The 22,988-nt window shown below is 46.2% G+C and overlaps 1 protein-coding gene across 1 annotated transcript; it reads left to right on the top strand.

Moving 5' to 3' along the window:
* The first annotated feature begins 3,509 nt into the window (after positions 1-3,509).
* Positions 3,510-21,404, top strand: LOC110495931 (trafficking protein particle complex subunit 10). The gene is made up of 23 exons (XM_021571461.3): positions 3,510-3,765; positions 5,156-5,237; positions 5,395-5,530; positions 7,000-7,196; positions 7,485-7,680; positions 7,778-7,889; positions 8,250-8,497; positions 8,879-9,025; positions 12,899-13,013; positions 13,368-13,444; positions 13,792-13,883; positions 14,159-14,299; positions 15,239-15,351; positions 15,702-16,258; positions 16,493-16,634; positions 16,770-16,928; positions 17,255-17,484; positions 17,717-17,817; positions 18,141-18,267; positions 18,350-18,520; positions 18,712-18,892; positions 18,970-19,164; positions 19,390-21,404. The coding sequence occupies exons 1-23, from the start codon at positions 3,705-3,707 to the stop codon at positions 19,632-19,634; spliced, it is 3,825 nt and encodes a 1,274-aa protein (XP_021427136.3). The 5' UTR covers positions 3,510-3,704; the 3' UTR covers positions 19,635-21,404.
* The last annotated feature ends 1,584 nt before the right edge of the window (positions 21,405-22,988 follow it).

The following is a 22,988-nucleotide window of genomic DNA, read 5'->3' as shown; positions in this document are numbered from 1 at the left end:
GATGGGGACAGATGGAGTCATCACTGTCCACCAGTTTGATATCCAGTGCAGAGGCTACCTGAGTGAGTAGGCTCCTCATAGCCTCTCGAGCCGCTGGGGGAGATGAAGCCACGCTGCCGGCTTCGGATGGCCTGTCAGCCTGGTAGCCCAGCTCACGGTGGTGAACAGTGTCAGCATCTTCCCGCAGGAACAGCCGATCACTGGCCTACAGGGAACAGCTGTCGTCGTCATTGAAGATATCAACCTCCTGACGCAGGGCATGCGCCCTCCACTCAAGGTGATCCAAGCGGTATGACTCCTGTCCTAGCCTCGTTATTGTAACTTAATTTTTACCTATTTATTTTATTTTTTACTTTAGTTTAGTTAGTAAATCTTTTCTTAACTATATTTCTTGAACTGCATTGTTGGTTAAGGGCTTGTAAGTAAAGTGACAAATAACATTTGATTTGATTTTGATTTGAAAAAGCTCTGGGCTCTTCTGAAGGCCAGACTCCTGAACAATGAGAGAAAAGCCACAGAGCAGTGTGTGAGCAGGTTATACAATGTGTTAAGTGTTTTGCTAGCTATGAAGTAGAGCTTCATGTAGACATTGTTGAGGTTACTCAGACCTGTAATGCTCCAAAGTTGTCATGCTGTCATAATCACCCATTTCTCTTTTGACTGACTAGGCTATCATACAGGAGATGCATCAAAATAAAGAACTTGGCTGGGGTGTGTGGAGCCAGAGACAACAGTGGGGTTAAACTGTAGAACCCAGTTCCTATATTTGAGTATAAAAATAGATTTTTTCAAACAAAACTACTCTACATTTTACCTCTAGAATCCTCAGGATGACAAATTAGAGCAAGATTACTGAATGTAAGTACATTATTTACCTTCAGAGGTGAATGTATCAAACCAGTTGCCGTGATAAGTGTGGTATTTTTTGTTGTAATAGCTACTGTAAATTGGACACTGCAGTTTTATTAACACATCCTTTGCTCGCTTCAAGGCAAACAATACCGAGCCAATCAGGAAGACTCTCGTTGCTCCGGATGACCAGGCCCTTTCACACTCTGAGGCTGACGTGAGGAAAAACTCTCAAAAGAGTGAATACTCACAAAGCCGTCAGCCCAAACCCAGATGGCATCCCTGGCTGCATCCTCAGAATGTGTGCTGACCAGCTGGCTGGTGTCTTCTCTGACATCTTCAAACTGTCCCTGTCCCAAGCGGTAATCCCCATCTTCTTCAAGGAGACCACAATCACCCCAGTGCCCAACAAAAACAAGGTGACATGCCCAAATGACTATCACCCCGTCACACTCATCTTGGTCATCATGAAGTGCTTCGAGATATTGATCATGGCTCACATCAAGGCTAGCATACCAGGCACACTGGACCCACTCCAATTTGACTGTTCATTGATTACAGTTCAGAATTGAACACTATTGTTCCCTCCAAGCTGGACACCAAACTCAGACAACGTGGGTCTGGACACCACCCTCTGCAACTGGATCCTGGAATTCCTGACGAGCAAACTACAGCCTGTGGGGATTGGCAACAACACCTCTTCCACACTGACTCTTAACACAGGTGCCCCCCCAGGGGTGTGTCCTCCGTCCTCTGCTGTACTCCCTGTTCACCCACGACTGCATGGCTTTGCACGACACCAACTCCATCATCACGTTTTCTGACCACACAACGGTTATAGCCCTGATAACCAACAATGATGAATCAGACTATAGGGAGGAGACAAGTGAACTGGCATTGTGGTGCCGGGACAACAACCTCTCCCTCAACATCAGCAAAATAAAGGAGTTGATTGTTGACTTCAGGAAGCAGAGGGAACATGCCCTGATCCACATCAATGGGACTGCAGTAGAAAGATGCAGTTTTAAGTTCCTCGGCATCCACATCACAGAGGACATGACATGGACCATCAACATTACCACTCTTGTCACGAGGGCGCAACAGTCTACTTCCTATGTTTGCTGAAGAAATTCAGCATGCCACCCCAGGTCTACTCCAAATACTATCGCTGCACCATCGAGAATGTCCGACCACGACTGCAAGGCCCTCCAGCGGGTGGTCAAGATGGCACAGTACATCACTGAGGCTGTGCTGTCAGTCATCCAGGACATACTGAATATTCTGTATATTGAGGAAGTCCAGCAGTATCATCAAGGACCCCACACACAAGATGTTCACTCCCTTACCATCGGGCAGACGGTATCATAACATGAGGTCTGATACCAAAAGGCTTAGAGAAAGTTTCTATCTACAATCCATCAAACTGCTTAACACTTCAGCTGGACTGACCACCTGCACTGACTCTCTGCACCGTAGCACGCGCACACACACACACACACACACACACACACACACACACACACACACACACACACACACACACACACACACACACACACACACACACACACACACACACTGCTACAATACTCATATTATTATTGCTAAATACTGCACAGTTTAAACACTTGCCCCCTAATCCCACCTTCTACAAAACACGTGTAAATACTGGACAGCTTCTACCCAAGATTCTACCCCCAAGTAACAACATTGCCAAATACATTGACCAAAAATAGAAACGCAACATACAAAGTGTTGGCCCCATGTTTCATGAGCTGAAATAAAAGATCCCAGAAATGTTCCATACGCACAAATGTGTTTACATCCCTCTTAGTGCAGTTTTGTCACACAACACAATGGCACAGATGTCTCAAGTTTTGAGGGGGCATGCAATTGTCATGCTGACTGCAGGAATGTCCACCAGAGCTGTTGCCAGATAATTGAATATTCATTTCTCTACCATAGGCCACCTACATATCCAGGCTGTATCACAACCGGCCGTGATTGGGAGTCCCATAGTGCAGCGTGCAATTGGCCCAGCATCGTCTGGGTTTGGCCGGTGTAGGCCGTCATTGTAAATAAGAATTTGTTTTTAACTGACTTGCCGAGTTAAATAAATGTTAAATACATTTTTTTTTTAAACATTGTCGTTTTAGAGAATTTGGCAGTACGTTCAACTGCAAACTACGTGTATGGCGTTGTGTGGATGAGTGGTTTGCTGACATTGTGAACAGAGTGCCCTATGGTGGCGGTGGGGTTATTGTATGGGCAAGCCACGAACAATGAACACAATTGCATTTTATCGATGGCTATTTGAATGCCCATAGTGAGGCCCATTTTTTTTTAGGTATTTGTGACCAACATAGGCATTTCTATATTCCCAGTCATGTGAAATCCATAGATTAAGGCATAATGAATTTGTTTCAATTGACTGATTTCCTTATATGAACTGTAACTCAGTAAAATCGTAGAAATTGTTGCATGTTGTGTTATATTTTTGTTCAGTATAGTAAGCCAAATAGCTACTCAGAATATCTGCATTGACCGCTTTTGCACAAACTCGTTCTGACTATGCACACATACTTATATTGACACTCCAACACACACACATAATAGTTATGGTGCTTTTAAGACAACTGGGAACTCGGGAAGAAAAACGAGGTCATATCATGAAGTCATGAACGCGGCATTATTCTCGTTGACTTTGTGCCGGATGTCGTCAGCTACATACAGGAAATGAAAAGGAAGAGGAAAAAGGCCCAAATTCGATACAAACAGAAATGTACAGCTCTGATAACAACGCTAGTGATATTGTTCACTTTCAAATGGAGGACTAATGTTGACTCTCGGAATCCATGGAGACCCATGAAGAAACGCCAATAATCTACACAATGGAAAACAAGCCGATTGTGACATGTTAGTTAACCTTTGAGTTGTCTCGTTAACGTTAGCTAGCTAGCAATGTTAGCCTACAGTATACCTCAGTGGTTGCTGTGCGGTGTGAATCTGAGTGACACCTCAACCAATGCAGTGGCCGCTGCAGATAATCTATGTTGTCTAACCGGCATGCTAGCCAGCTACCGTATACAGTTTTTAAAGATTGTTTCAGAAGTCCTACATTGACAATTTTGAAAAGGGCATAGCTTGCTAGCTTGGCTACAGTTAGTAGCTAACTAGCCAATAAAATAGCCTATTCCTTATGCAGCATTTCGGCATCCCCTCACTTTCTTATTTTACAAAGTCGGCTCGTGATTTTTTAGCTAGCTAGTTAACAAGCTACTAATCAAACGAGGCCTGTATAAGAAGAGCAACAAGTAGTACACTGCGCTGGCTGTTCAAGTTTGAGCAGAGGACTGTCAATGTATAAATGACAAGTTCAAATCAAATTTTATTGGTCACATGGTTAGCAGATGTTAATGCGAGTGCTTCTAGTCTCGATCATGCAGTAATATCTAACCAGTAATCTAACAATTTCACAACAACTACCTTTTACACACAAGTGTAAAGGAATTAATAAGAATGTGTACATATAAATATATGGATGAGCGATGGCCGAACTGCATAGACAAGATGGTGTAGAGTACAGTATATACATATGAGATGAGTAATGTAGGAGATGTAAACATTATATAAAGTGGCATTGTTTAAAGTGACTAGTGATACATTTATTACATCCAATTTTTAATTATTAAAGTGGCTAGAGATTTGAGTCAGTATGTTGGTAGCAGCCATTCAATGTTAGTGATGGCTGTTTAACAGTCTGATGGCCTTGAGCTAGAAGCTGTTTTTCAGTCTCTCGGTCCCAGCTTTGATGCACCTGTACTGACCTCGCCTTCTGGATGATAGCGGGGTGAACAGGCAGTGGCTTGGGTGGTTGTTGTCCTTGATGATCGTTTGGACCTTCTTGTGACATCGGGTGGTGTAGGTGTCCTGGAGGGCAGGTAGTTTGCCCCCGGTGATGTGTTGTGCAGACCTCACTACCCTCTGGAGAGCCTTACAGTTGTTTTCGGTGACAAGCCAAATTTATTCAGCCTCCTGAGGTTGAAGAGGCAACCTAGACAATACCCTGACAGGACGTACTTTCGAGAACATATTTTCTAGCTAGCTAGTGTAGTTCGCTATTATGTAGCCTAAGGTGTGCAGTGAGACCTAGCTAGATGGCTAGCTAATAAAATGTAACGAAACAAAAGAGTCACAGATCTTGTTGATCCCTGAAAATGGAATAAGATGCTGGTTGGAAGCAGAGTACCTGTCTGCTTTCCCTTTCTCTCTCTCTTCACTACTGTCTCTCAACCCCGACACACAGGTGCTGGCGACCAGAGCCTGTTCACTTCCCTCTACACCTCTCTGGCACAGCAGTTACCCAAGGAGCCCATGGAGTGGAGGAGGTGAGCTATTGGGATGTTTGCAATTCGCTATCAGATGTGTGTGTGCAGGCATGCGCAACTGTGTGATCACCGCAAAGTTGTGTGTGTACCTGTTTGAGTGTGTGGCTGACTGTTTTAAGTTCCTTTGTTTTCAATGCCAATGTCTCCTCATCTGAAGGTCCTACGGACGCGCACCAAAGATGATTCACCTCGAGGCCAACTTTGTTCAGTTCAAAGAGGAGCTGCTTCCTAAGGACGGAAATAGAGCCTTGCTCACCTTCCCCTTCCTGCACATATACTGGACAGACTGTTGTGTGAGTAGTCAGCTAGTCACTATTTGATTTAGTAAGAACATATTGGACAGACCGGCATTGTTGGTCAGCTCCAATAGCGCTCCAATAGCGGTTTGTGTGCACGTCTTATATGGGTGTATTAATGCTATTTGTATTTCTAAATCTCAACATGTAAAGCACGCCTCCCATTGGCCATTTGGATGCATAGGCTGTAGCCTGTCTACCATTGACTATCAGCCCGTCACCCACCACTTTGCAATGTGAGCTTGAGGCAGTATAATTGTTTGAAACCTGTCCGTTTTACTTCACTTAAAATAATGAGGCATGTCTTACCTTGCTTCAAAGTAGCCTTGTGAAAATCCATCCATAGAAACGTGGAGGCAATTATTTTATATGGACTTTGTCATGCCGTTAACCAACGTTTCTCTCCTGTTCTAATGGTTTTCGTATCAACTTTCTTTCATTGTCCATAAGCCAATTTCACAATCCTAGTCATGTAGCAAGCCATCAATAGTAGTTGCTATTATATTCCCCCTCTTTCTAAGTTTCTGACAGAGATTTTCATCTCTGTCACATATGGAACATTAGGTACGCTGTTTTGAACTGTGTTTTCCACTAATTGCATTTTGGCAAATGTTTGAAAATGACGTTTTATTGGCTCCTCCATTACAGGAGTTGCATGTTCAATAATAGGCTATAGCCTTTTGACAGTAAGATGATAGGCTTGCTATTGTTGCATGTTTCCGTTAAGCTCTTAATGAAAAATGGCCAGTCCTTATATGCATGCATCGTATCAGAGAGGAAGAGGCAAAGCGAGAGGTTTCACTTTAGCCAAAATCTGTCCAATTCGTTTCTATGGGCTTATTTTGGGCCTAAGCTTGTCGCCAGCCTTCCCGCCTTGGGATGACTCACATTGTTAGGGCGGGAACATAAGCATCTCGTCATTATATACAGATCTGATATAATTTTTTGGGGGCACGTCATTTTACTGTTTGGAAAATGTTTTACTGTTTGTTGACCGCTTAATGAGGGTCAGTTTGTATCCCTAGCATGGAATCTACAAGGTGTCAAGCGTTCCACATGCTGGCCATGTTGACTCTAATGCTTCCCACAGTTGTGTCAAGTTGGCTGGATATCCTTTGGGTGGTGGACCATTCTTGATACACACAGGATATTGTTGAGCCAGCAGTGTTGCTGTTCTTGACACAAACCGGTGCGCCTGGCACCTACTACCATACCCTGTTCAAAGGCACTTAAATCAATTGTCTTGCCCATTCACCCTCTGAATGGCACACAATCCATGTCTCAATTGTCTCAAGGCTTAAAAATCCTTCTTTAACCTGTCTCCTCCCCTTCATCTGCACTGATTGAAGTGGATTTAAGAAGTGACATCAATAGGGAATCATAGCTTTCACCTGGTCAGTCTGTCATGGAAGGAGCAGGTGTTTTTAATGTTTTGTACACTCTGTGTGTGCGTGTGTGTGTCTCAGGACACAGAGATGTACAAGGCGTCGGTGAAGGATGACATGCTGCGGTGGCAGAGCACCCTGCGGCTGCACGGCTCGGTGGACTGGCTCATCGTGGTGGTGGAGAGCGAAGCCAAGAAGAAGAACAAGACCAACATCCTGCCGCGCACCTCCATCGTAGACAAGATCCGCAACGACTTCTGCAACAAGCAGAGCGACAGGTCGGCAACATCACCGCTCTTATGTCTTGTTAGAACAGAATCCGAGCTATTTTGTCTACCAAGGGACCCTCCTGGAGATCTACTGGGCGGGCATGCTCTCTTCTGATCCATTTCTGTTGTGTAACACACCAGATTCATCTTATCAATGACCTGAGCAACTAATTTAGTAGAATCAGATGTGTTAGATGAGGGATGGCGCAAAAGCCTGCAGGAGTGTGGCTCTCCAGGAGGACTTTTCTCTCTAACACCACCTCCCCCCACTCTCTCTCTCCCCTCAACATGGTTCAGGTGTGTGGTTCTGTCTGACCCTCTGAAGGAGTCGTCTCGGTCCCAGGATTCGTGGAGCTCCTTCCTGACTAAGCTGCGCACCTTGCTGCTCATGTCCTTCACCAAGAACCTGGGCCGCTTCGAGGATGACATGCGCACGCTCCGCGAGAAACGCACCGAGCCCGGCTGGAGCTTCTGCGACTACTTCATGGTGCAGGTGGGTCCCTCCCACCGCCTGTCAATCATCCATGCTCTACGGCAGGGGAAGCAGTTGTAACCTATTTAACCAATGGGGGTGTGTGTGTGTTGTGCAGGAGGAGTTGGCCTTTGTGTTTGAGATGCTGCAGCAGTTTGAGGATGCTCTGGTCCAGTATGACGAGCTGGACGCTCTCTTCACTCAGTATGTCCTCAATTTTGGGGCTGGAGGTAGTGGCATTGTTTACTACCCTTACCATGGCTCTACAGTGTGACCATTTTACATGCATATCCGCCTAAATATTTAGCCGTATGATCTAGAATTTTTATTTAGCAGCACCAGTGTGCTAAGAAATGAAGTATTCCAGCTTTATTACTCCCCAAAATATTTAATTGTGCTTCAAAATGTATTCATGTACGCCTACATTTTTCAACTTAGGTGCACACGTGCTCCTTGCAAAAAGGTCAGCGTAGAGCCCTGCCTACCTGTACTATAGGCCTATTTGTGTGTATGTTTACTGTACTACTCAGGGCAAAATCTTATTATTGTGTCCATGTCTGTTGTGTCTCTTTCTATGTTGTGTCTTTCAGACGGGGCCAACTGGCTGGGCTCGTTCTGTGCCCCGGTGAAGCGCTGGAGCGGGCTGCTCTTGCGGCGGCCCATCGACATGGAGAAGCGCGAGCTGATCCAGCGTGGTGAGGCCAGCCTGCTGGACCTGCGCAGCTACCTCTTCTCCCGCCAGTGCACCCTGCTCATCTTCCTCCAGAGGCCCTGGGAGGTCACCCAACGAGCCCTGGAGCTGCTGCACAATTGTGTCCAGGAGCTGCGCCTGCTCGAGGTATAGTGTGTTTTTGAGTACTGTATTGCAGTCCGACTGGGCCAAACTGCTGACATAAGAATCACCTTCGGTCCCAAATTACTACTCATTATGTGATGAAGATGAACTATTCTGCAGTGCACCTCATCTTGCTCAAACTGATCCCCTCAAACACTCTGATTCTGGCCATGCACATTCCAGTGTTTCCCCTACCATTGTGTAACTCTGTTGCCTCCTGACAACAAAAAGTTTGGTTGGAAACATTAATTTTGGTGTCATACATTGGCTTTGGGTTGTGTATGAGCGGTGTGTTTGTGTGTGTGGGGTGCAGATGGAGAAGGTTTGTGGACTCAAAAAAGTATATAAAATGTAAATCTAGAGATCCTCATCCTGTGTGTGTAGGTGTCTGTGGTCCAGGGGGCGTTGGACTGCTGGGTGTTCCTCAGCTGTCTGGAAGTGCTGCACAGGATCGAGGGCTGCTGCGACCGCGCCCAGCTAGAGGCCAACTGCTCCCACACTGTCGGCCTGTGGACCTACGCCACAGAGAAGGTACCCTACCTACCTACGTATACAGTGCATTCAGGAAAGTATTCAGACCCCTTGACTTTTTACACATTTTGTTATTGCACAGCCTTATTTTAAAATTGATTACATTTATTAAATAAAATGTTTTCATCAATCTACATAATGACAAAGCAAAAACAGTTTTTTAGACATTTTCACACTAGCCTGTGTAAGGGCTATTTGACCATGAAGGAGAGCGATGGAGTGCTGCATCAGATGACCTGGCCTTCAGAATCACCCGACATCAACCCAATTGAGATGGTTTGGGATGAGTTGGACCGCAGAGTGAAGGAAAAGCAGCCAACAAGTGCTCAGCATATGTCGGAACTCCTTCAAGACTGTTGGAAAAGCATTCCAGTTGAAGCTGGTTGAGAGAATGCCAAGCGTGTGCAAAGCTGTTTTGAGGTCTTGACTATAATTTTACAATGTAGAAAATAGTAAAAATAAAGAAAAAACATTGAATGAGTAGGTGTGTCCAAATACTTTTGTCTGGTACTGTAAGTATTCAGATCCTTTACTCAGTACTTTGTTGAACACCTTTGGCAGTGATTACAGCATAGTCCTCTTGGGTATGACACTATAAGATTGGCACACCTGTATTTGGGAAGTTTCTCACGTTCTTCTCTGAAGATCCTCTCAAGGTCTGTCAAGTTGTAGGGGAGCGTCGCTGCACAGCTATTTTCAGGTCTTTCTGGAGATGTTCGATCGGGTTTAAGTCCGGGCTCTGGCTGGGCCACTCCCGGACATTCAGAAACTTGTCCCGAAGCCACTCATGCGTTGTCCTGTTGGAAGGTGAACCTTCGCCCTTGTCTGAGGTCCTGAGCGCTCTGGAGCAGGTTTTCATCGAGGATCTCTCTGTTCTTTGCTCCGTTCATCTTTCCCTCTATCCTGACTAGTCTCCCAGTCCCTACTGCTGAAAAACATCCCCACAGAATGTTGCTGCCACCACCATGCTACACCGTAGGGATGATGCCAGGTTTCCTCCAGACGTGACCCTTGGCTTTCAGGCCAAATAGTTCAATCTTGTTTTCATCAGACCAGAGAATCTGTTTTCTTATTGTCTTGAGAGTCTTTAAGTGCCTTTTTTCAAACTCCAAGTGGGCTGTCATGTGCCTTTTTACTGAGGAGTTGCTTCTGTCTGACCATTCTACCAGAAAGACCTGATTGGTGGAGTCCTGCAGAGAAGGTTGTCCTTCTGGAAGATTCTCCCATCTCCACAGAAGAACTTCTCAGTTTGGCTGGGTGACCAGCTCTATGAAAAGTCTTGGTGGTTCCAAACTTCTTCCACGTAAGAATGATGGAGGCCACAGTGTGCTTTTTTTGGTACCCTTCCCCAGATCTATGCCTTGACACAATCCTGTCTCGGAGCTCTACTGACAATTCCTTCGATCTCTTTGCTCTGACATGCACTGTCAGCTGTGGGACCTTATATAGATAGGTGTGTGCCTTTCCAAATTATGTCCAATTAATTGAATTTACCACAGATGGACTCCAATCAAGTTGTAGAAACATCTCCTAGGATGATCAATGGAAACAGGATGCGCTTGGGCTCCCGAGTGGCGCAGCGGTCTAAGGCACTGCATCTCAGTGCTAGAGGCGTCACTATAGACCCTGGTTCGATTCTGGGCTGTATCACAACCGGACGTGATTGGGAGTCCCATAGGGCGGTGCACAATTAGCCCAGCGTCGTTAGGGTTTGGCCCGGACTAAGCCGTAATTGTAAATAAGAATTTGTTCTTAGCTGACTTGCCTAGTTAAATAAAAATAAATACATTTAGAGTCTCATAGCAAAGGGTCTGAATACATACAGTTGAAGTCAAAAGTTTACAAACACTTATGTTGGAGTCATTAAAACTTGTTTTCAACCACTCCACAAATGTCTGGTTAACAAACTATGGTTTTGGCAAGTCGGTTAGGACATCTACTTTGTGCATGACACAAGTAGTTTTTTTAACAATTGTTTACAGACAGATTATTTCACTCACAATTCCAGTTCGTCAGAAGTTTACATACACTAAGTTGACTGTGCCTTTAAACAGCTTGGAAAATTCCATAAAATGATGTCATGGCTTTAGAAGCTTCTGAGAGGCTAATTGACATAATTTGAGTCAATTGGAGGTCTACCTGTGGAATAATTTCAAGGCCTACATTCAAACTCAGTGCCCCTCTGCTTGACATCATGGGAAAATCAAAAGAAATCAGCCAAGACCTCAGAAAACAAATTGTAGACCTCCACAAGTCTGGTTCATCCTTGGGAGTAATTTCCAAATGCCTGAAGGTACCACGTTCACCTGTACAAACAATAGTACGCAAGTATAAACACCATGGGACCACGCAGCCATCGTACTGCTCAGGAAGGAAACGTGTTCTGTCTCCTAGAGATGAACGTACTTTGGTGCGAAAAGTGCAAATCAATCCCAGAACAACAGCAAAGGACCTTGTGAAGATACTTTTGTACCCGTTTCCTCCAGTATCTATATCCACAGTAAAACAAGTCCTATATTGACATAACCTGAAAGGCCGCTCAGCAAAACAACCATAAAAAAGCCAGACTATGGTTTGAAACTGCACATGGGGACAAAGATCTTACTTTTTGGAGAAATGTCCTCTGGTCTGATGAAACAAAAATCGAACCATTTGGCCATAATGGCCATCGTTATGTTTGGAGGAAAAAGGGGGAAAGCTTGCAAGCTGAAGAACACCATCCCAACCGTGAAGCACGGGGGTGGCAGCATCATATTGTGGGGATGCTTTGCTGCAGGAGGGACTGGTGTACTTCACAAAATAGATGGCATCATGAGGATGGGAAATTATGTGTGTATATTGAAGCAACATCTCAAGACATCAGTTAAAGTTAAAGCTTGGTCGCAAATGGGTGTTCCAGATGGACAATGACCCCAAGCATACTTCCAAAGTTGTGGCAAAATGGCTTAAGAACAACAAGGTATTGGAGTGGCGATCACAAAGCCCTGACCTCAATGCTATAGAGAATTTGTGGGCAGAACTGGAAAAAGTGTGTGCAAGAAAGGAGGCCTACAAACCTGACTCAGTTACACCAGCTCTGTCAGGAGGAATGGGCTAAAATTCACCCAACTTATTGTGAGAAGCTTGTGGAAGGCTAGCCAAAACATTTGACCCAAGTTAAACAATTTAAAGGCAATTCTACCAAATACTAATTGAGTATGTAAACATCTGACCCATGTGATGAAAGAAATAAAAGCTGAAATAAATAATTCTCTCTACTATTATTCTGACATTTCATATTCTTAAAATAATGTGGTGATCCTAACTGACCTATGACAGGGAATTTTTACTAAGATTAAATGTCAGGAATTGTGAAAAACTGAGTTTAAATGTATTTGGCTAAGGTGTATGTAAACTTCCAACATCAACTGTATCTAAATGAGGTCTGGTTTTTATTTTTAATGAATTTGCAATCAATTCTAAAATCTGTTTTCGCTGTGTCATTATGGGGTATTGTGTGTAGGTTTATTGGGGGGAAAAATTATTTAATCAATTTTAGAATAAGGCTGTCACGTAACAAAATGTGGAAAAAGTCAAGGGGTCTGAATACTTTCCGAATGCACTGTACCGACTGCACCTCTGATTTAACGCACACCACTGCAGGTACACTGTGTTATGTTAGCCCCTACCCTGCGGACCTACACTGTTCTAAAGGCATCAGTGCTTCTTAGTCCAAGACTAGGCTTAATCTGTGTCTGCGAAACTGGCCCGAGGGGTTTTACGTGGTCAAGAAACTCTGATAACACACTTTCTGGTGATCGTCGTAAGATTCCATTTCCAGCTTGTCATTGTGGCCCTATGTATGTTGTGACGCGTGTGTTGTTGTGTTCCCAGCTAAAGTCTCTGGGCTACCTGTGTGGCCTGGTGGCCGAGAAGGGCCCCACCTCCGAGGACCTAAACCGCACCGTAGACCTTCTGGCTGGCCTGGGGGAAGAGAGACCAGAGACGGGTATTACACACACTAATGCCCTAGGCTTTAGCTCAGCAGGCTAACACAGGTGTGCTGGAGACTCAGTTGGTTCACAATAGGCCCTTAGTTATAAAGTAGTAGTACCTGAGCATTGCATTAGAATGGATAATGTTGGATGGTGTCATTTGATAATGGTTGAGCTGTGTTGTATGCCATGTCAAAACCGCTTAGCCCTCTGTTGTGCAGATGACTCTGTTTGAGGTTGAAGTGGGTTACTTTTACTGTCAACGCAAACGCATCATTGTGAGGACTTGGAAGTTCTTTGCGCCAAGGAAAAAGCTGAAATGGTCTTTAGAGATAGTCTAAGTGTCTCTCCTGTGTTCTCTCTTACAGTCAACAGCCTGCAGAGCCCTTACAAAAAACTCAATGAGGCCTTATCGTCTGTGGAGGCATTTGAAAAACACTATCTGGTAAGTGCCATGTTGATTAGGTGGAAAATGGTGTAGCCAGTAACAGTAGTCCTTGTTTAGAGCTTTGATTATGCTTCATAATGTTGTGTGTGGGTGTGTGGGACACTTCCTAGACAGAGTGCCTCTGTTTATAGTTTTGGTATCTAGTTCATTGGGCCCCATTGCCCTCCGGGCCTGCTCTCTTTAGGCACTGGGGCAGAAAGCCATCACAGAGCTAAACATTCTTATTTAGTGAATGTCATCTTTGTCCTCTGATGAGCCTTCTCCCCCTCCCTATCTCTCTCTCTCTCTCTCTCTCCCCCTCTATTCCACTCTCTTACCCTTTCTCCCTCCCTCCCTCTTTTCAGGAGCTGTCTCATGCTGCAATGGAGATGTACAGAGCCATAGGCAGGATGCGCTCATCCCGGCTCATTGGAAAGAGTCTAGCTGAGTTTTACATGTAAGCCTTTCTCTCTATCTTTTTTTGTGTTCTCTCTGCCCTCTGCCTCCCACTCTCCATCTCTGAATGGTGTTTCCAGTGAGGGAATCATTTAGATTAAATGTAGTATACCTGTTGTAAGTTTTCAAACGATGAAGGTTGCTGGAAAAAATGATTAGCCCCAGTCAGCTAAATGTGCTAATGACTAATGAATGAAAGATTATAGGGTTGCTCTAATTGATTGATGCTAAATGAATAAAAACTGTGTTAACTGTGTGTGTGGTTTGTGTGCGTAGGAAGAAAGGTGACCCGGAGAGAGCAGAGGGCTTCCTTGATGACTCTCTGAGGTCCTACGTGGCAGAGGGGTGGAGCCTGCAGGTGACTCATACCCGGAAGCAGATGGCCGAGTGTCAGAAGCTCTTGCAGCAGACTGAAGAGTATCCTTCAAAAATGCTGCGTTCAAAACAACTGGGAACTCTGGGGGGGAGGGGGGGGGACAAGCTCCGACTGGGGAAAAATCGTTTTGAATGGTCATCCAACTCAGAATTCCAACTCGGAAACTTTCTAGAGCTCTGACTTGAAGATCACTGACCTCGTGATTTGACAGAGTTTACACACTGACCACCTCACTACAGGATCGTATTCATTATAGCACACTGTTGCAAAACAAAACAAGTGTTTGCCATTGGACAAGTTCAGGTAGTCCCTGTCTGTTTCCTTCTGTTTTTTTCTGTTCTGTGCCTTGTGTATATGACCCAATGTCAATCAGTCTCAGTGGACGTGTTCGACATTGAAACCAATTTTAAAGGCTAATCGAGACTGACTACGAATCACCTTGCATCATAAATAACTGCTCAATGTTATTTTATAGGTCAGTCAGCCACAATTTATCCTTAATACATCACGGTTTAGATGCTCTCAACATGGACAATGTCTTCATTGGTGTACATTCAATATGACCCAGGGTCATGTTCAATAGGGCCAACCGTAGCTACATTTTTTCAATGGAAAACAAAAACGTGGGACTCCTATTGGAAAGATGGTACCTCCCTGGTTCATACCTTTTCGGAGCATTATTTCTTTCCCCTATTTTGTGTCTACTGAACACAACCCAGCCTTCTGTGCTGTCACTTGTTTGAGAGGTCATCTGTTAATTGAGTGGGTGGACTAAAGATTTTCATCATGGGTAGCTAGGTGAATAATGACCACAAAGGAAGGTTGGCTACTATTTTACTCCTATCCAATCCGCATGCTCGGTAGGGAATCCTTTCTGAAGGCTTTCTCTCTCTCCTTTCACTCTCCCATTGCATTGAAATAGTCAAGATACAGACACCTGGCTATCTTCTAGTTCAGGTTTCCTTGACTCACTGTGCCAGCTACCTGCAGACCAGTGCCTTGCTGGCGGGCGACGCCAACCTGACAGAGGAGGAGAGGAAGCACTTCTACCAGGTGATCCTTACCTTCGCCAGCCAGCCCCCGGCACCCTCAGGTGAACACACACACACCACGTACACTCGAGACATGGCAGGAACAGTCAGTTGTTTGTCCTCATTGATGCAGGAAGAACTTCTGAGAGACTTTCCAACTAAACTGGTCAAACATGTAAACAGCGGCTAGCTTTTCGCCCAAGACTGATCAACATTAGCCTGGTCCCCAGATCTGTTTGTGCATTTTGCCTGCTCCATTGTCATTGTCAAGCCTAACAATTCCATAAGAGAACAGAAAGACTGGCACCCAGGCTAGACCAACATAACTCTGACTTCACAATGTTGCCATGTAATGCCATGCCCTCTGTCACTTCCCTCTCTCATCCCCCTCTTCCTCCTCTCGTCTCTCCAGACCAGACTGTGGCTCTGAGCATGGCGGCGTTTGCCCAGCTGCGCCAGATGCAGTTCAGCCCGCCTGGCGCCGTGGTGCACGTGGGTGCCGCCCTGCAGCTGGAGCTGCGCGTGCGCTGCCTGATGCCTGTGGCCGTGCAGGTAGAGCAGCTGGCTGCCACTCTCCACTTCAGCCTGGAGCAGGGCGGGGCGAGGGGCCGGGCGGGTGGCACCCAGAGGAGGACAGGCCAGGAACCACAAGGCCAGGGGGACGGGGTGGTCCTGTTCCCCCAGGGAAGCTCCCTAGCTGGGGCCGGGATGGGCGCTTCGCTACCCCCCGCACTGGAGCTTTATGAAATGCAGGACCGCAGCCCGTCGGACAGCTCGCTCAACTCCACGGGGGTGGTGTGTAAGAACATGCACCTGCTGCTGCGGCGCCACGACAGCTCAGCCTCCCTAGACACGCCCACCGCCGGGGCCCTCCCGGCAGCGGTTGCCGTGGACGACGGGGCCCAGATGCTGAGGGCACGCGACATCACGCTACAGCCCGGCGACAACAGCATCTTGTTCACGGCCCCTGTACGTTTGTTTTTTGTTTTTTCAGCCTCCTATAATATCAACAGTCATGTCTCGAGTCCACCCCATGGATCATTTTCAATTGGTCTAAAGAAATCTGTAATCTCCTTGCGTCCTCTCCATTAAAGCAGAATGGGGAACGCTGTCAGTTAGAGGTCAAGTGTCACTTTATCACTCCTTGTCGGTCTCTCTTTTTCTCTTCCCCCTCTCTCCACTCTCTCGCCCTTTTCTCTCTAGACTGGAGAGCCGGGCTCGTACACGTTACGTCAGCTGTGCGGGAGCGTGGGGAGAGTCCAGTTTGTCCAGTCTCACATCTACCCTGTGGTGCAGTACGAGGTCTACTCCCAGGAGCCTCAGCTCACCATCGAGCCCCTCTCAGGTCTGTCTGTCTGGCCCTCTGTCCCCCTCTTTTGCCATAAACAATGGATGCTAATCACTGCCTGTTGGACTGGGTCATCCTTGTATTTTGACATTTGTGACTGTGTAACTGTGTGTATCTGTGTTTGCCCTTCAGACAACCTGTTGGCAGGCATTCCCCAGAAGGTGAAGTTCACCATAGCAACAGGCCACTACAATGTGAAGAAGGGTGACGCGCTGCAGCTTAGCAATACAGACTCCATGCCCATCCTCCACTCTAGCTGCTGCTCTGCTACCATCCTGTCCAGCACGGGAGGTCAGCCTTCCTTCCATCCACTCTGGGTCAAGGGTCAGAGAGGTTAAAGGGATAGTTCATCCAGATGAACAAATTTTCCTCGTTACATTGAAAGTAGTCTATAGACGGGGAGAGACTGCAATCCACACCTTTTGTTTAACTAGACACTGCTTCCAATCACTAATATTAGCCCAGGCAGGTCTGGGGGTTACCATGGAGATCAATGACCCTCGGTCCTTAGGGGGAGACACCTTTAGCGTTCCATGCTGACTGCCTTTCCCTACTTATGCTGTTGCTAACTATTTTCTGTTCTCGCTCTCTCGAACCCTCTCTCCATCTCTTTGCAGAGCGCGTGGGGGAGCGTGCTCTTTCTGTCCAGTCATCGGAGAAGGTGACCAGCATTTCCCTGCCCCCAACCCCTCCCTACCACACCCTGGAGTTCCAGCTGGAGGTGCTGTGCCACATCCCCCCCACGCCCTTCAAGCCCGACATCGAGCGTCTCACCAATGGCGAGGTTCGCCACCGGCCCAAGAGCCACAGTCAGGCAGACAGTGGCATGATCCACATCGACCAGAAGGTTAGAAGACCGTTTGTCCTCCTAACCTATAGAACCCCAGGACCACCTTTATGTCATTTATTTGGGTCATGTTCATTAGGCTCCCAACGGAAGACAACAGACTGAAACGTAGGGACTACCTGGATTTGTCCAATGAGTATTCCGCCTCAAAATGTTTGAAAGTGTTTTGTTACGCTGTGCCCTAATGAACATGACCATGCCTAACAGATGTTTACTCTTTCTCTCTCCATAGGTCTCCATCGACTGTCCTTGGTCCATCTACTCCACGCTCATATCCCTCACCTTCTATGTCCCTTTCAAAGCCAAGCACTCAATACTCTCTGCTGGGAAAAGGTAGGGGAGACACTCCATCTGCTTTTACTGTATGGGGAAACATTTTTGTCACGCACAGTCACAGATGTGTGCAAAAAAATACAGCATGATTTCATTTGAACCTTTTTAAAATGTATTTACTGAGTGATGCACCAAATGCAAATTCCAATTGCAGTATTTGGAACCTGCGTTGGGTAATATACCTTCTCGTCTACAGGATTTGAAATGCCCCAAAAAATAAATAGCTGAGCCCTCGGTGTCTATTCATTGACGTGTCTGCTCAGTCATTTAGTAAGGAATCTATGGTGACGTTGAGAATCTGACTCCTCTGACTGGTCACACAGGAAGTATATACAGGTGTGTCTCCAGAACGTGTCCGACACAAACTTCCAGCTGGCGGACCCGGTCCTCACAGAGCGCCAGCCCACAATCCCGGTGGAGCTGCTCTCATTCAATGCTAAAACACAACAGGTGAGTAACTGACCGTGCACACACACTTCATCCCTCACTCACTCGCTCACTCACTCATCTGTTCGGATCCTCTTTGCCTCAGATGGTGTGCAGTCAGCAGTCAGTCTTCTGCCTGTGGGAGATGCGTTGGGCCAAACACCTCCCGCTGTGCCTGCAGTGTGCATTCTCCGCCAGCTTCGCGCCCGTCTCCGCCTCTGACGCACACACAGCCTTCAAACCCTACCGCTACGAGTTCCAGCTGGACCGGGTCTCTGTGCGTATACTCAAGACCCAGCTCTGGGTCCCCATCATTAGGCACCACATGAAAGAAAAACACATATTTTTTGTTTTTCATTGCAAAACGAATGAACACAACCCTGTTCTCATCACAAACAAACGCCGTTCTGGTTCTCGAACATTGTTCAATGTTGCTAACCGTGGACTCTGCTAAACCCTCCTCTCCAGACCCTTTACAGCTTGAAAGCCGAGATCTTGCCGTCGTCTGGTGACCAGCACTGTCGCACCGGCGCCCTCTGTGGCCTCGAGGTATCGATCACACGGCAGGCAGAGCCCAGCGAGACTGAAGGGGAGGAGGAGGAGTCTACAGAAATAGAGGGCCTGAGGACCACCAAGCTCATGTATGAAGGTAGGACACGGGAAGGTGTGTGTGTGTCCGTCCATGTCCGTTATTTACCTATCTACCCTGGTGTGTGTTGTCTGCAGTGGTGGACAACAGCAGTAACTGGGCGGTGTGTGGCAAGAGCTCGGGGGTGGTGTCCATGCCCGTGGCTGCCAGCGCCACACACAGGGTTCAGATGGAGGTCATGCCCCTGTTCGCTGGGCACCTGCCCTTCCCCAACATCAAAGTGTTCAAGTACCTGCCCCACAGTGCCGTTCCAGCCATTCAGCCGGACACAGGTATGTAACCCACAGCTGCAGAACGATACTTAAGCTCAGTCCGTAGCCATGTCTCCCATTACTTAACAAAATGGTGGTCAATATTTTGTGCCGTCTTTGTCAACCTCTTATACGCTGTTTATATTATTTGCTTACAAGCGTTATTACAGCATGTGTTGTACTCTCTCTCTCACACACACTCGGTCACATGCGCTCGTCTCCCTCTCTCTCTCTGGCTGCTCACAGACAGCTGCTTAGAGAACGACACCATGTCCCTGCTGGACAAAGGTCTGGACGACCAGGGCGACACGGCCAGCATCCGTAGCCGGGGCAGCATCCACTCGGTGGGCAGTGGGGAGCAGCAGAGGGGTCTGCCCATGCCCCGGCTGGAGCCCTTCAGTCCGGGACAGGTGTTCTATTGGAGCCAGGGGCGGCAGGTGCTGGTGCTGCCTGTTACTGACGACCACGTGATGGAGGTTAACGTCACATGACCCCTGTGGGCCGCTGCCCCCGCCCCTCGCTGTGCCCCCACCACGCCTGGACCTCTGTGGTTTGGTTCCTGGCTGTGGTTCTGGAACCGGGACGTGGCATGGCGGCAGAGAACTGACACTGGCTCTCCTCTCAGGACTCATTGCTGGGCGACCACTGGCCCTGCTCCTGTTCTGGCCTGAGTTCCATCTGCTCTATTTTTAACTTGTCAATCTTTTTCAGTATTCACTGAATTCTCATATGAAAATACCCCTCTCTCCCCCCACTGTCAGAGAAGAGGGTTTGGTGTACCTGTAATACTAGCTCTTTTATTGGTTCTTGCTCGGTGGAACCCCCCCACGCACCTGTGACTGGCTTGCTGGTTCCACTGATCGTCAACACAACCTTCTGTATGAGGCACACATGGACACACTGTGTTTGGACAGGGGTGCTTCGGTTTGTGGTTGTTTGTATTGGTTGGTGTGTGTCTGGCAAGTTGTGATAGATGAAAGGAAAGAGCGGAGCCAGTTAATTTGTGTGTGTGTGTGTGTGGGCAATATCATCTTCATATTTCCTCCTCACTCACTTTCAGCCCCTTGCCCCCCAAACCCTGCTGAATCCTCTATCCTTTGCTGTAGTCATAGCGCCACCCTGGCCACTGTACAAACTGTTCAATATGTACATATTATTCCAGAGGAATCACTGTACTGACTGACTGTGTGCAAAGGCTGCACCAAAAACAAATTGTCTCGAAGGAATAGGTTAGAGGTAAAATATTTTTGTTTTCGAGCAGGTGCGAGATGCACTTAATCTGAGTACTAACGAACACATGCTTTTGGCTCTGGAAGAGGACCTATTTTTGCCTTGTTTCTTGTTGTTCAGGTTTTAAGGTTCACTGAAATTCACTTATTCAAGTATTGGTGAAATCTGAGAACAATGGGATGAAATTGAACTTGGTTGTTTTCAGTGACTTTTTTTTCTGAAAGTGACCGTCTGTTTTGAAGTGTTACCATCATGTGTTCTGTATGACTTTGTGGTTTACTTGAATGCTGAGCAGGTAAATTCTATGTTTAGTAAATGTGGTGTCTGACCTTCTTTTTTTTTCATTTTTTTTTTTCAGACATTCGCTGTTGCTACGGTAACTGTCAGGGAGAGCACTTTCTTATCATAGCACAATTCTTTTAACAAAAACAACAATTTAGAAGGAGTGGAAATTCGCTTGTGTAAATGCGATTGACGTTGGTTTATTGACCTATTTTTGTACTGTGTCGCCGGTCAAGTTCTGTTTGTTGCTCTGTGTCTGTCGGTGTGGTTGGTAGGTATCTACTGGAGGCCGATGAGGGCTTTGGGCCTGAGGCCTTAGCACACCCCCTCAGCTATACTCCTGTCCTGTATTCCTCGACCTCTGGGCTTGTATCTAGCATAATCCCACAAACAGAAAGTAGTGCTCACCGCCAGGACGAAAGGCAGGACGATTGTTCCCTCTATCTGGCCATCTTAATGAAAGAGAACCCCCCCCCCACACTCAGAATCTACATACAGAACGTAGTTGCCCGATCCTACAGCAACATAACATGGGCCTGTCTTTCCATGTGTCCTCGGTGTGTACGAGGGTGTCTAACTGGTCAGGAAAACTATGATATATGAAGACTATGATATATCAGTGCTCGTCTATGTACTCATCTTATTTTATGCCCAGCTGTATTTATTGTCTTTTTTATATATTATTTAACGGCAAATAGCTGGAAGGGATGGAATCAGTCACTCACAAAAATAAATAATGCCATTGGGAATTGTCTGGTGGTCTTTTTTTTTCTTCAAGTCATTGGTCACTGAAATCAGATGAAAAATGTTTTTATGTAAATTATTCCATAGAAGTTCAGCACCACTGATTGTTTTCAGATGAATTATTTAAACGAATCATATGTATGCATTATACAGTTGAAATTAAATATACCTATGTTTTAATGTGACTGTGTTCTGGTGCTCAGTAGAGTATTTGTGCGAAGAGAAACTGGACGGTTTTTGGGGTGGCTCAAATTAAACACCTACAAGGCCTGATTTGGCTACTATAAGCCTGTATGGTATCAACTAACTTGATCCTCAATGTGTTTCCTCACTCCTAAGTCGCATGCAATCTTGTCACACCCATAGCTTTTGTATATGAAGGGTGAGAAGTCCAAGTCTGAGGAACAGAAGACCGCAGGAGGGGGGCAGAGCAGGTCAGAGGGGGCAAGCCATGGAGGAACTTGTTGGTGCACATGAGGCTCTTAGGTGATGGGAATCTGACAGGGGGATCCAATGTAAGGTTGGGACACATGTCTTACATTTTCAGTAGCCTTTATATATAGAAGAAATCCTCAGATGCAGGGCTATTGTGGCAAGTTATGTAAAGCAGTTCTGTAAAAAAGTATTGGTGTAGGCCTAACTGACACTTAAATACACCAATACTTTTTTACAGAACTTCTTTACAATACGTGCCACGGTAGCCCTGGAAAACAGTGTGCTATATTAGCCATTGTGTGTTGTGACTAGGGCTGTTGCGGTGACCGTATTACCGCAACACCTAGCGGTCATGAAGGGAGTCAAATTCCATGTCACGGTAATTAGGCTTCTCCCATCAGCTTAAATCACGTGAAAAGCATCCTCCATTTGCTATTTAAGTGCACAAAATATGTATTTTTTCCCGCTGCCCCTGTTTCGAGACAGATGCATGATTCTTCAATTTTTTTATTTGACGGCCTGGCGAAAGGCCTCCTGCGGGGACGGGGGCTGGGATTCAAAATAAATCAAATAAAAATATGGGACAAAACACACATCACGACAAGGGAGACAACACGACACCTACATAGAGACCTAAGACGACAACATAGCATGGTAGCAACACAACATGGTAGCAGCACAAAACATGGTACAAACATTATTGGGCACAGACAACAGCACAAAGGCCAAGAAGGTAGAGACAATACATCACGCAAAGAAGCCACAACTTTCAGTAAGAGTGTCCATGATTGAGTCTTTGAATGAAGAAATCGAGATAAAACTATCCAGTTTGAGTGTTTGTTGCAACTCGTTCCAGTCGCTAGCTGCAACGAACTGAAAAGACGTGCGACTCAGAGATGTGTGTGCTTTGGGGACCTTTAACAGAATGTGACTGGCAGGACGGGTGTTGTATGTGGAGGATGAGGGCTGTAGTAGATATCTCAGATAGGGGGGGACTAAGGCCTAAGAGGGTTTAATAGATAAGCATCAACCAGTGGGTCTTGCGACAGGTATACAGAGATGACAAGTTTACAGAAGAGTATAGAGTGCAGTGATGTGTCTGTTCTATATGGAGCATTTGTGGAAAATCTGATGGCCGAATGATAAAGAAAATC

Source organism: Oncorhynchus mykiss, chromosome 18, assembly GCF_057628025.1.
Source record: "Oncorhynchus mykiss isolate SJ-2025 chromosome 18, ASM5762802v1, whole genome shotgun sequence".
Taxonomy (NCBI): domain Eukaryota; kingdom Metazoa; phylum Chordata; class Actinopteri; order Salmoniformes; family Salmonidae; genus Oncorhynchus; species Oncorhynchus mykiss.
The sequence above is the reverse complement of the archived record's forward strand: the minus strand, read 5'-3'. Positions and strand labels throughout refer to the sequence as shown.